The sequence below is a fragment of the Silene latifolia genome, chromosome 9 (assembly GCF_048544455.1).
Source record: "Silene latifolia isolate original U9 population chromosome 9, ASM4854445v1, whole genome shotgun sequence".
Lineage (NCBI taxonomy): Eukaryota > Viridiplantae > Streptophyta > Magnoliopsida > Caryophyllales > Caryophyllaceae > Silene > Silene latifolia.
The window spans coordinates 34,352,540-34,367,900 of record NC_133534.1 but is presented as its reverse complement, the minus strand read 5'-3'; the positions used below and the strand labels follow the sequence as shown (position 1 = coordinate 34,367,900).

The window sequence follows — 15,361 nt, the reverse complement described above, 5'->3', positions numbered from 1 at the left end:
TCGTACAACTTATACACATAAGTTACCACAAAGTGGCCTAATATAATTTGGGCGAACAAATACATGGGTTTTGATGAATCATCAGTTTAGGCTTTATCTTTTTAAGTTATTAATTTTTTTTATATGTAAAAGTTATTATATATATATTTAACTAGATACGTGATACCCACACCCGTCCCATGAACCGCGACGGATGACACTTTTGATACCCCCCCCCCCCCAACCCCCCAATCAAATCATTACCCGCCCTCGTCCTAAGTAGGCAGGTGCGGGGTGAGATCCGCCAAAACCCTCCCCATTGACATCCCTACATGTGACAAATAATACGACACAAATCTTGACTTTTGTGACGGATTACCCGTGTCACTTATGTGATGTTCCCGTCACCATGGCCAAATCCTTATGTCTCATTGTACAATTGAATCCCATATTTTCCATCAATATTAACTTGGACATGACTGCAGATTGTCACGTTCTTATTTCTTGGGGTAGGAAATAAGCGTGCGCCACTTGTGCCAAGGCGATAACCTTGGTACGAGTCAGGCCTCCGAAATAGAAAATAACAAAGTACAAGAGTGCAATGGAAAGATTGAATGTCATTGATAACTTACAAGAGTTTGTACAATGCTTGCAATGCGGAAATAAAGATTACAATATTGAAGGTTGTGTGAATATTTGATTACACTTAAGAGTATATATGTGTGTGTTTGAATGTGGTTGAATGAATGAAAATGAGGCATAATGCCTCCTATTTATAAGCGCCTAAATGTGGCGGTTGGGACGAAGGGTTGCGACCTTCGTGCCCTTGGGAATGGCGGCAATGGTTGGAGGTAGGAACCAATTGTTCCACTTGAGGATTAGCGCTAAGAAGGATGGGTAAAGGGAGGTTATATTGGGTGGTTACAAACAAGGGGAATGATCCACTGGGGGGGGGGGTATGGTAGTTATTTAGATCGGATGAATGTGCACAACAGACTTGGTACATGGCCCTTGGTCATATCTCTTGGGATAGTCGCACCTTCTCGCGTTGCTTGGACTTGTGGACTTCATAGTAGCTTGTCCAGCTAACCTCAACTAAGAATGAGTGGCCCCGACTAAGAGTGAGCTGAGTATACTTGAGTAAGTCGGAGTAGACTATCATTGAGCTTCTTGGAGCTAGCCTTTACTTCATACGAGCTTGTACGCTTCATGTGAGCTATCATATGCATCCTTGAAACGTCACTAGAGCATGAAAAATGCGAATAGTGGCATTTTCCCCCACTAGAACTGTAGTACTACGGTTTTTTGGGTTCTGTTACTCGGCCGAATATGGCTAACTCGGCCGAGTAATGCGTCGTGTGTTTCTGGTCAGGCTACTGTCCAGGAATACTCGGCTGAGTAACTCTAATCATCTCTAATCTCTCCCGATATTGTCGATTGTTCGTGAGTCCTTGTTCTTTTCTCTCTTGCATCGATTGCGTCAGTAAGTCACTAATCTTATAGCTTTGTCAGTTTGTCTTTTAGGGTTTTAACCTAGTGTTGGAAATTGGGAAAAGAGGATGTTTTGCATATTGTGATTGGATTGTATGATTGTTGTTAGGTGGGGAATTCGTAGAAGAGCAGTTCTAGCTTCCTTGTTGACTAGTGATCTGTGCTAAGGTAGGGTTTTCCTACTCAGTTGATTGCGTAATTGATTTAAGATTGATTATTGTGATTTAATTGATATGATTAGTATTGTTGTTGATTGTGATCTGGAGTATTGGAGTTGTGGTGGATTGACTATGATTGTGAGGTGCGTCCTCGGCTGAGTGGAGTCACTTGCAGGAGTGGCTTCATGCCTTTTATTCGCCCCTTGTAGATCCCGCTACAAGAGAGGATGTGCACATTAAGGAACATGGGTTGTTGCTCGTTGCGATGAGCGGGGCTTAGGTGGGCAAGGCTACGGTCCCGCACTGGCGGTGTGGATTATCTGTTGCGGCAGTAATCTAGCAGGACTACACAGTGTGTAGTCAGTTATGTGACATGATGGGAAGTGGAGTATGGTTGTGAAATAGTTGTTATTGATATTGTTGTATTTTGCTTATCTTAATTATGCAGTGAACTGACCCCGTTGTTTTGTAAAACTGTGATGATCCATTCGGGGATGGTGAGCAGATTGTGACAAGTGATGGTTGTCTTTAGCTACGGGAACGAGATGGGATGTCATCACTTCGAGTCTAGCTTCCGCTGTTACGAGTTTAGCTATTTTGGTTTCAGTTGTATTGAGATTCATATACATTTCTTTGGTTTGGTTTTGAGACAGTGTAATCGTTTAACTTTATATTTTAATAAACGTTTTAGAATGGTTACTTTTGATATACTAGCCTCGGGCAACCGAGATGGTAACAACTTCTCATGCTAGGGTGGTCCTTGGTAAGGCACATTGGTATGTAAAGGTGTTACAAAGTGGCAACCGAGTAATCTTTCTGTGATAATTTTGTTCAGCTTCTGGAGTCGAGAACTCGGCCGAGTGGTATAGTTACTCGACCGAGTGTCCTGTACTCGATCGAGTACGTCATGTACTCGACCGAGTACCTCTTTGGGCGGTCATTTTGAGTCCGCGGCTATGTTCTTACATTGTTTTGAGTCGTAGGTTATGTGCACAGTTTATGTTTTGGAAATGTATCGCCTTAAACTTATTTAATAAAGTACATTCTCTTATGGTCTTTTTGATATACATTGCCTCGGGTAACCGAGATGGTAGCAGTTCCATGCATTAGGTGATCTTGGTAAGGCACCTTGGTGTATGGGGGTGTTGCAAAGTGGTATCAGAGCGACGATTTTGGAATCTTTAACTAATGAACCTAATGAACCTAGGGAGTCAAATTAAAATGAACCCAGGTAGAAGTTGTTAGGAGCTAATGCAAAGACTTGGGAGACGTCCTATAATCGCGAATTCGCCCTACAACTTTGAACCGGTCACTATGGGGTATCATGGGATCGCTACGCGTTTACTATTGTTCATGTGCGTATGTTGGATGAATAGGTTGGATGAATATGTTGGATGAATACGTTGGATGAATACGTCGGATGAGTATGATGGATGAATTGGTGGAAAAAAAAAAAGATGAATAATCGTTGCATGATAATATGATTTATGGTTAAGCATGTTTTATGATGTAAGTGATTTTATAATGTTGTTATGTTTTTTTTTTTGGGTGAAATGTAAGAACTTCCATTAAGCACAAAACAAGCTATTACAAGCTACCTTTTTACAACATTTCCACATTTTAGTAGTCTAATGTTGTTATGTTAATAACATGTGAATAGGGGATTTGATGTTGTATATTATGTTATTGTTTTTACGTAAAGTTATAGAATAAAAACATGTGGATAATACATGATTGATAAGTTGAATATTGTATGAGCATGATGGGTGCTAGTGTTTGGCTTTTGTAGATAGTAACATGTGGTTAGGGATACTGGTTTTACAAGTATCGAGTCGCTTTTGTTTACTTTGTTGATGTTTAAGTTGTTTGTAAGGAATAAGTACTTAAATCAAGCAAAGTGAGAAAGGAACCATGATTCATCAACAAAAGTACTTAAAGGAAATGATAAGTAAGTTTGGGTTGACTAACTCGAATCCTATGCCTATACCAATGATCTCCAAATTTAGTCTTGACAAAGACGAAAATGGTAAGAGTGTTAGTCAAAAGGTATATCGAGGTATGATCGGTTCATTGCTTTATTTAACCGCTAGTCGGCCCGACATACAATTTAGTGTGTGTGAGTGTATGTGCTCGTTTCAAATCAAATCCTAAGGAATCACATTTCAAAGCCGTTAAAACGGATTTTTAGGTATTTGATTGGAACTCAAGGATTATATCTTTGGTATCCAAGTAATTATGATCTTGATCTTGTAGGATTTTCATATGCGGATTATGCGGGTAGTTCATTGGATAGAAAAAGCACATTGGGTATTGCTACATTTCTAGGACTGTGTCTCATCTCATGGGCTTCCAAGAAGCAAAATACCGTTGCTCTATCCATGGCCGAAAGTGAGTATGTAAGTGCCGCTCTTTGTTGTGCCCAAATTCTTTGGGTACGACAATAATTGCGTGATTACGGTCTTATCTTTGAAACCACTCCCATATTTTGTGATAATATAAGCGCAATTAATATCTCGAAAAATCCGATACAACATTCTAGAACAAGGCACATTGATATAAGACATCATTTTTTACGTGATCAAGTTGAAAAAGGTAATATTTGTCTTAGCTTTTGTAGAACGGAAAATCAAATAGCCGACATTTTTACAAAACCGTTGGAAATAGAACAATTCGTAAAATTTCGGTGGGAAATTAGTTTATAGGGTGATATGTGATTCGCTTTTAAATTAATTTCCTTAAATGATTGACTAAAAAGAAAATATATACATTACTCTAGCCACTAGATTTATTTACCTTTTGCAAAATTTTTGTACAACTGAATATAAACAATTGGTGCACTTTATTTTTTACATTGAGCCAATAAACATGTCTTGTCCAATCACTCACCTCCCACTTTTGCCGCCCTTTTCCTTCACTCTCACCTTACACTCAACCAACTCCCTTAACTCACATCATCTTTTTACCCAACCAACTCATTAATTCTCCACACAATAACCAACACCCTTTACCTCATCACTTTTCCAATTTCAAAAAAATTAAAACCCCATTCACCATCCTCATTAAAACCGTCAAAAATTTCAACCATCCTTCAACTTCCTCATCAAAACCGTCAAAAATGCCTCCTAAAAAGTGTTTTAGCCGAGAAGTTCAAAGACTCAGATATTCATTTGATCAAAAAATAATTGCCCAAAAGAAAATGGCGTCCTCCCCCCCACTTCCGTTGCACCCGCTGATACCAGAGGTCCATTACCCTCTGAAAAATCCCCTTCTAAAACAATACCGAAACCATCTGCTCTCAAGCGCATAAAATAATCCGCCCCACTTCGAGGATGAGGCAGAGGAAGAGGTTGTCGTGGTGGTCTTATAAAGAAACCTCCTCTATCTCTGATGTTGGATTCAGGTGTTGATCTTGACTCCGGAGATGATGAAACCACTAAAAAGGCAGGAGAGAAAGAGAACGAAGAAGTTGCTGAAGATAGGGAGAAAAGTGTTGATACAAATGAAGTGGAAAATAATGATGTGAGAAGCGAAAAAGGAAAAAGAGAAAAATGAGAATGTTGACGTGAGTGAACAAGAAAAAGAGAAAGATGAGAGTGTTGATGTGAGTGACAAAGAAAAAGACCAAAACGATAATGATGATTTAAGTGAACAAAACAGAGAAAAATGAAAAAGAGAGAGGAAAAGAAAGTAAGGAAAAACAGAATGAGGGAGAAATATGAGTGTCCGAGGAAGTAGAGAAAATGGTCCAAAATGAAGCTTCTGGTCCGAATGATGGGGTCACCAACAATGAATGTGAGGTGTTTGATAATGGGATTCACCCATTGTTCTCCATGACCACCACTAAGGCAAAGCTCATCGAGCTCTTTGGTGATGATTCTTCCATTTTTACCATTGCTACAAGGAAAAGAAAGGGCACCACACCCTCCAAAACATCCTCTCGGACCAAATATCCAAGGAGGAGCAGAAATGTGGTGGTCGATAAATCCTTCACCATGGAAGACGATGAGGTTGAAGGTGATGTCGAAACAAAGGTCGCTCCAAACGCTTGCATGGACCTCGTTATGACCTCCTATTCGGATGCATACAAAAATCAAGCTCTTGATTATCTCAATTCGCTTGATTTACTCGAGGACACTCTCAAGGCATGTGTTGGTTTGCTTAATTGTAGCTTTCATAGTGGGAGACGGTACAAGATATCCTGGTATGACACTTCACCCGCTTTTAAATTTTTTAAAGACGATATTTCGGCACAAGGATGGATGACCCTTCTTGACAAATATTGTCCTGTGTATTTGTAACACCCCCATATTATGAGGAGCCTTAACTAGGCCTTCCTTAGCATATAAGGGTGTTACCATCCCGGTTGTCCGAGGTAAGTAATCATCAAAAGTCGATAAACGAACAATTATAGTTATATTACAAGCATTACAACCAACTTAACAAAATAAAGGTACAACTCGTCAGCTACGCACTATCCCTATCAAAACTCGTGAGGACTCATCCCCGCTAGGACTCCAGCTATCAACGATATCAACACCTGCTAAGACTGACTGCTCACCATAAGGGATCACGACAGACACATAAACAAACAAGACAACCACACAAGGTTAGTAACCGAGGCAAGACTCAACATGGACTAACAATAATTATCAACTCATTACACACAACCAGTCACACACATTCACACCCACTCCAATCAATCCCCATCACCGACTGTCCACTGGACCAGCCCTGCCAGTGGGGGACCGCAACCATACCCACCAAATCCCCGCTCATCATACCGAGCGATAACCCTATCCCATTAATGTGCACATCCCCTCCCGTGGCGGGTTCCACAGAGGGCGAAACTAGGGCGTGAAGCCACTCCCGCAAGTGACTCCACTCAGCCGAGGACGCACCTCGAGAACCAGAGACAAACAATCACAGACAGCTGCAATACAACAACAACCAACAAACTGTACACACCAACCAATTACCGCATATACGCTGCCACACAAACACTACAACAACACAACAACCACGACACAACAACCGACACACTAGACCATCCACAGAGACTGAGTAGGCGAACCTACCTTTAAGCAACTGCAACCATTCCATATCCACACACGCAATATCCAGCAATCAAGCAACACCTATATACACAACACAACCATCTATCACTACCAAGCAAACCCTAACTGCAAAGACAAGGATACGGATGATGATGACGACATACCTACAAGAAGAAACCTGGCAAAGGACCGCTACCCGACTCCAGCTATGCTCTCCTAAGGCACAAGGACCTTCAAGGGCTTCCATGGAGGTTATATGGTGAAGGGAAGGGAAGGAGGCGACCTAAGGATCTGAAGGAATGAGGCGGAAATGATTTGCGGATTTAACAAAACACGATTATAAACCCTCGCTGAAAACCCGTTACTCGATCGAGTGGCCCACCTACTCGATCGAGTGGCCCCTACTCGATCGAGTGGCCCCTACTCGATCGAGTATCTAAGCAACTCGATCGAGTAGCCTATACTCTATCGAGTACACCCCTAACTCAAGGCACATGATAACTTTGGTACGCACTTCTAAGGACTATTACCGCTCCCAAGGTCAGTCACCGCTGGTCAACGGGTCTCTAAAAGGGCGGGTATTACAGTCTTCCCCTCTTAAAAAGAACTTCGTCCCCGAAGTTCAACTCACCTATCTCAAAGCACAAGACACGGGACAAAACGACATCACTACTCTTTCGACATAGGTCACTACTCCCTGGAAATACCATCCCCCATGTCATCATCATCAACTGTCTAATGCTCCATATAGATCGACCTCTACAAGTTACCACTTGGAATACCAACCGCACAACACGAGCCAACATAACCAACGATTACCCAACACATTACGAGATTACACTTTCATTAACAACAACCATCAACACGAAATAAATCACATTAACACCACTATGTTCTCCAAAGATACGATTCTATTCCAACACATGGCATCATAACTTGTCTTTTATGACCGTCTTTTAAAGCACGCTATCAACTTTTACTTCAACACACAAATTACCCAACGAACAAGTGCAGACAATTATAACTTCATGCAAGAAATGTAACCAAAGTAATAGAAAACCTTATAAACAAACAACAAAATAATTGCAATATCGGCCTTTTTATTTTGCGACATTACTCTTCCCCTCTAAAAGGAACTTCGTCCCCGAAGTTCACCACCAAATCACTACACATGTTACCTACTACTTGCATCATGACATATATCCAACCCCTTTTATTCATTATTGACATTACTCATTACTTAGACAACCATTAAACCATAAAACATAGGCAACCATATTCGAATAACTAGCCTCCCTCAAGAATGCATGTATATATCATTTGTGTTTGTATATATGGAAGGACACACTTCCGGTGAAATATAACTAGTAGACATTACGGATGTAAAATGAATGCAATAAGAAACACTTACTACCTCACTATTCGTTACAAGTACGCATCTAAAATCCAAACACGACCTCCAACATATGAAATTAACGGTTCAAACGTGTTACTAATCATCAATAACCATGTTAAACACCAAACATGTAATTATATAACCATTAAACAATTTTAATTTTATGAAAAGTTCTTGTATCAGTGCTACTCGATCGAGTATATAGGGTACTCGATCGAGTGCCCGCTACTCGATCGAGTGACTTGGCTACTCGATCGAGTAGCCCTGAGATTAGAACACTCCAACCCTGTCACACCTGCAGCTACTCGGCCGAGTATGAGGTACTCTGTCGAGTACCTACAGGTCAAAATCTTGGAAAATCCTGTCATAACACCATGTGTATATATATAAAACGTCACCGAAACACGAGTCGGGATGACAACCGACCCCCAAAATCCTGCAAACAAGCTCAAGCTAAATAAATCCGGCCTTATGGCCATCCGTACAATCCAAAATAAAAGTTCTAACTAAGAACGACTACCATCATCCCACATCATCAACCATAAACAAGGATAAAGAAAAGGAGTATCACTCCTGCTGCTGCTGCTGCTCATCCATCAACTCATCTCCACCACCATCTCCTCCCGAGGTGCCTGCTCCCGATGACCCAATACCCGCATCAACCCCTGCTCCAGCTCCAGGACTCACATACCATGGGGTCAAACCGCCAAAAGCAAAGGACTGTGGTGTCCCCCAGGCTGACTGATCCACCCCGTAAGAGTGGAAAACCCCACTATAGTCCCCAACTCCGCTCCACCACACTGGATGTGGTCCCTCGGTGCCAATCCCCTGAGCATACGCCATCTCATGCATGTTCCGGAGTGTCAAAGTGGATGACACTCTCTCTGCCAAGTAGCTCGAGCGCGTCTCCGGGGTGTCGAGGTAGGGTTAACAAGGAAAAGGGTGCTGCTGCGATGGTGCTGCCGGCCGTGGTCTAGTCTCAGCTGTCCTCTCCCTCACTCGACGAGGTCCTCTCCCCAACCTGGATCTCTCCTCCACCACCGCCACATTCTCCCCCTTCTTCGGCTCGGGCATCACCTGAAGGATCGTGTCATCAATGAGGTATGTCTGCAACTGCCGAGGCAAATCATCATCCTCCTCCTCCTCATCGGAGTCAACAGCCACCACCATCGGGTCTAACGGCTCTGTCAGTGGGAGGTGCTCAGGAGCCGGGATCCTCATCCAGCTCATACCCCACACTCTCCAAGTTAGGCCACCATCAGCTAAAGTTCTCAACCACTTCAGGTCGAGGTAGTAGTCTTTGTCCATGGTAGGCACCGGTGTAGATAGAGGCACGTACTCAGAAGAAGCCTCAAAGGGCCGAGTGGCGATAGCACCGCAACTCAGGTACCGGGTGGTGGAAGTAGCCATCAAGGCAAGGCTAGCACACACCATGGCAGGAGCATTGAAGACCACCCTCTCGGTCCGCTCCGGGTTCAGATAAGACATCAAAAGCAACAGTTCATGATTGTTCAGCTTACTCATATCCGGCCTCTCATAAAGAAGGTTTGACAAAGAATGAAGGAAAATCCTCAAAGTAACATGTTGAACATCATTAATCAACATGTTGCTGGAGGTGGGAGCTGGCTTTCCGGAAAGACAAGGCATAAGGCGGCAAACACCGCACTCAGAAGGAATTTCACTGATGGAATCCTTGGGAGGCTTGGCCAACCCAAAGTGAGAAGCAAAAAGGTCCATGGTCAACACGAAACTCGTGTTCATAAGACGGAACTCAACAGTTTGTGCAGCTGGCTCGTAATTAAACGAGCTCATAAACTCCAAAGTCAGAAAAGGGTAAGAATACTTCCTCAACCGATACAGCCCCATAAATCCTAAAGTCTCAAAGATGTGACGGATATCCATCTCAATTCCCAAGTCCTCAAGAAGTGTGGTATCCACACAATGGGTGGGTCTCATTATGCGTTTTTGCAACGCCACAAATCTCTCTCTCTGTTTAAAGTCCACAAACACCACCGAAGGGTATTCCGGCACAACGGGTACCACGGGTCCACTACCTTCCCCAACTTCGGGTTGTGAAGCCCTCCCCCTCTTACTCTGACGGGTCCCTATGTTTAGTCTCGGCATCTGTTTCAGCATACGGTTTAAACAAACTTGTATAGGCACTTAAAACATAGAATTTACACAACTAAACATTAAATAATCATCTAGGTACACACTTTCACCAACAAATTCCCAATTGATACATAAATTCAGTTTATAGCATTCAGACTACCTATATGACTGTGAAAGGTTTAACATGAGAAACATAATCTACTCGCGACCAATTCGGCTATCATGGCATGGCTCAAATGCTACCCCATATAAATACTTGATAACATGTGAAATATTCATATATCTTCATAGAAATGCAACTTAAAACATGTCATCATCAACTTTCAACATTAGAAGCAAACAACTCAATTAGACTAGTCAGACAGTCTTTACAGCTGTAACGATTTTGACACATTCATCAAGAATTAACATCACTACTACTAAATTAAAAGTTTAACGCTTGCATAAACATTCATATCCAACACAAAACCTTAGTCATAGGAAACGAATTTCAATTTGGGGCACTTTTAAGACGGAGTTTTAAGGCAAGTTTTAAGGTGAAAATTACCAAAATCCAACTTCTAACATAACATGTGTAACATATAGTACTCAATTTCATCATCCAACAAGTAGAAAACAACCAAAAATCAAGTTTGATTTTGCAAACCCTAGAAAATTCGCCCCCAAATTTTGCAATTTCTACTCTATTTTTAGCACAATCAACATCAATAATCATGAAAGGGAAGTATATGAATCACATTACAACAATTACAAGCAATTTTTGTCCATATGAATTGAAATTTTCGGACTATTCTATCATTATAATAGGTTCAAAGTGATAAAACATGTAAATAGGGAAGAGATTCATACCTTGATTAGATGGAAAGTAAAAGAATGCAATTAAACAAGGAAAAACAACCCAAATTAATCACCACAACCACAAGAATATGAGAGCTTTGAGGGATTTAGGAACTTAGGGTTTCGAAATAAGGAAGATAGAATAAGAAGAATGAGAAGAAATAAGGGTTTTAAGAAACCCGTAAGAGCCTCTGTACTGTAGCCTACTCGATCGAGTGCCTAGGGTACTCGATCGAGTGCCCTCTACTCGATCGAGTAGGTGCTATTTCGTCGAGTATCTGCAGAAAATTTCTACATTCCAACGTCATAGCTTCCTAACTAGATCGAGTGAGGTCTACTCGGTCTAGTAAGCACTCGCACTCGGTCAAGTAAAGTTGAGTACTCGGTCAGAAATACGAAATTAATTGAAGATTCCTGCAAAAACAATATCGCGTGTCGATTCCAAACTAAGTTCGGAATTCATCACTGGTTATCGTACTCACTTCTATATCACCATTATTATTCAAACATATCCTACCGTCTCATTAGACAAGGTTCATATCATATTACGCTACAACAACTGCACACTACATGGTTTACCTGCTACTGAGTCATTCATATACACAATTGCGTCACCATATCATATCTAAACTCGTCTTACCACATTGCTAGCAAACTTATGCTCACGTCAATATAAAACATATAATTAACGGAATTATCCTCATGTCACCCAAGTATATTCTACATAAACAAATTAAAGCCTATCCTGTTCCAATTTCAACATAACAAATTATTTTACACAAATTAATCACCACGCAAGCGGAAACTTTCAGCAATTAAATGTTGTACAATTGCATCACCATTTGCTATTTCTCACGTCGTAACTCAACATCTCTTTAACTATCATCATTATAGCTATGGTAGGACTTATAAACTTATATGGGATCACCATTTCTAACAACCTTAAGCAAACACCGACATGATCTCTTTCATACTACGGCATACACTTTCACACTTTTCACGCATTTCTATTAAATAAAACCTTTTACGTTTTTCATATTCATCGCATAAGCTCACTAATTCTACCAAAACTTCACCATACGCAATCCAAACGACACTATCATACCGGCCTATACCAGCTTTAACAAAGACTCAACCACGGATAGTTCCAACGCAATTCACATTCACGTTAAGCACATACTCACGGACTCCACATTCCCATACCCAGTGACTGGCTTAAGTACAATGGGGCCAAGGTTTTGAAATGAGGGCGCCTACTCACCCAAAACCTATCATCGGCTGGGGCTCCCATTACACATACACCAGGTTCATTTTATTAGACTCGCTACGTTCATTAGATTCATTAGTCACAGGTTCCAAAATCGTCGCTCTGATACCATTTTTATAACAACCCGACCCACCACGGTCGTAACACAGCCCAATAAGATGGGTTTGCACTTTTGGGCCCGTTATTTGTCCTCACTTAAGCCCAAAAGCACAAGGCCTTGTTACTAAGTGGTGGGTGGAATCCCTTATAAACATATCACAACCTCCTCAATTCCCCGATGTGGAACAACCTTACTCTCAATAACTTGGGGTGTTACAATCTCCCCCACTTAAAGAACACAACGTCCTCGTTGTGCCTCCAACTTGACCGCGGCCAAACCCAGAATCCTCCCCCGTTAGGTGTGTGACCCGGGTACTCCCGAGCACAGGCTCACCACACGGTCGCAGGGTCGCTCTGATACCACTTTGTAACACCCCCATATTATGAGGAGCCTTAACTAGGCCTTCCTTAGTATATAAGGGCGTTACCAGCCCGGTTGCCCGAGGTAAGTAATCATCAAAAGTCGATAAAAGAACAATTATAGTTATATTACAAGCATTACAACCAACTTAACAAAATAAAGGTACAACTCGTCAGCTACGCACTATCCCTATCAAAACTCGTGAGGACTCATCCCCGCCAGGACTCCAGCTATCAACGACATCAACACCTGCTAAGACTGACTGCTCACCATAAGGGATCACGGCAGACACATAAACAAACAAGACAACCACACAAGGTCAGTAACCGAGGCAAGACTCAACATGGACTAACAACAATTATCAACTCATTACACACAACCAGTCACACACATTCACACCCACTCCAATCAATCCCCGTCACCGACTGTCCACTGGACCAGCCCTGCCAGTGGGGGACCGCAGCCATACCTAGGGGTGTGCACCGGTCCTGAACCGGACCGGACCGGTCCTGAACCGGTTTAGACCGCAACCGGAAAAGCTGTTTTCTTGAAGACCGGAAACCGGACCTATTTTTTCCGGTCCAGTCCTGAACCGGACCTGTTAATACCGGGTCGGTCCGGGTTTAGCCCTTTTAGACCGGTTTGAGAATATGATACACACACTTCTTGAATAAAAATATTAAAACTATTTTTCTTTATGCCTTTATTGCCAATACGTTTAGCAAACATGAGGGGTTGGGCACCATGTTTATGCCTTTATTACCAATACCACAAAAGTCCAAATTCAATACTAGAAAAGTCCAAATTAAGAAATTTTGTCAAACAAATATAATCTAAAAATTCAAATCCTAAGTCCTAAACCGTTCAAGGCTTCAAGCACATCTGTGAGTCTCCATGTTCCAACTAGCCAACTTCATTCCGCCACATAAATAATGTCATTCTCCAAAGTGACCTGGTCATACTCTGAAATAACAAAGGAAATGGGTTAGTTTTCAGAAAATAAAAAGTAATTCAACTATCAGCATGTTGATTATAAATTCACCAACTATATTTACCTTTTTGAAGGTCTTCTAACTCTTGTGCCAGTCCATGATCGTCCAACTCTACAGATGCATTCGTTTCTTGTTCTCTGGTCATTTCTCGTTCTCTCGCTCGAAGCCAATCTTAAGAGCATATCAAAGTTTGTACCATCTTTCATCATGTAAGACAACAATAAAAACAGCTTCACTTTAAAATCTTTTCAATTAACATGATAATAAACAATGAGAAGAGAAGGATTAATTCATTACCTCAGGGGTCAAAGAACTCCTAAATGAATCGAGATGTCGACCTCCTGCACTAAAAGCAGATTCCGATGCAACAGTAGACAATGGTATAGCCAATATATCACGTGCCATGCGTGAAACAATTGGATATCGATGGGCATTGAGTCGCCACCATGTCAATGCGTCAAGTCCCTCTTCATCCTCTCCTAACACCTCATTTAAGTATCTCACAAACTCACTCCTCATATTCCCACCTGACCCTTTGAGTCTTTTGGCCCTCTCTTTAAGGCTTTGCACATAGTTCATGGTTTCTCCTAACCTCATATCTTCCTGATCTTGGTGTTGATCATTATTTATTGGTCCACTTTGAGGGTAAGAATACATGGCTCTATACTCGTCAAATAGAGAATAAGCAAAATTTTTGACATTACTAGCCAATTCCTCTCCCTTTTCTTTATCATATAAATCAGTAAGTGTCAACTCAAGAACCGTTAACTTTGAGTGAGGATCAAGGACCACAGCCATGTATATCATCATATTCATTTTTTGCACATCCCCCCAATATTTATTATATTTCGTTTTCATCGAAATAGCCATATTTTTAAACTCTTTTTCAGGATTTTTCTCCCATTTTTTTAGCATATCACAAACAGATGCAATCTCAAAGAACCCTTTATTACTCGTAACATATAAAGAACCGTAAATTCGACGAGTTATCAGGTAAAATCCTTCCAAAAACACAACTAGCCTCCCAACCATTTTCCAATCATCGGCATTAGGAGGTAATTCATTAGGTGGAACATTGTCCCCATCAGGTAAATTAAACCCACCAAAAACACGCCGATATTTTAAAGCGGTTTTAGCATAAGATAGGTTGAGTTCCAACGAGTAGGCACATCAAGTGACAAAGACAATTTGCAATTAATATTAAGCTTTTGAACCAGATCCTTAAATCTTTGAAGTCTAGCAGAGAATTTTTCACATACTTCACAAAGATTTCTAACTCTAGCAATGCACACGCTATGTTCGTTAATACCATCCCAAACAATAAGATTAATAATGTGAGCCATACATCTTACATGTAAATGTCTTCCATCATTAATGCTCCCAAAACGTTGAACCATCTTTCTCAAATACGCACATGCTACATCATTTGAACTAGCGTTATCAATCGTGACAAAAAAAGCTTATCCTCAATACCCCAAGATTCTAAGCAAGTCTCAACAGCTTTACCAATATCTTCACCCCTATGACTAGATATAGGACAAAAGTTGATAATTCTCTTACGTAATTTCCAACCATTATCAATGAAATGTGCGATAAGACACATATAGTTTATCCT

General features: G+C 41.2%; 1 protein-coding gene across 1 annotated transcript; it reads right to left on the bottom strand.

Moving 5' to 3' along the window:
• Positions 1 to 14,031: 14,031 nt before the first annotated feature.
• LOC141600843 (zinc finger BED domain-containing protein DAYSLEEPER-like) lies at positions 14,032 to 14,544 on the bottom strand. Its single transcript, XM_074421099.1, has one exon. The coding sequence runs from the start codon at positions 14,542 to 14,544 to the stop codon at positions 14,032 to 14,034; it is 513 nt and encodes a 170-aa protein (XP_074277200.1).
• Between the last annotated feature and the right edge of the window lie 817 nt (positions 14,545 to 15,361).

Bases quoted from the DNA above. Each gene is read 5' to 3' on its own strand.
- LOC141600843 (XM_074421099.1), bottom strand. From the start codon at position 14,544: ATGGCTGTGGTCCTTGATCCTCACTCAAAGTTAACGGTTCTTGAGTTG.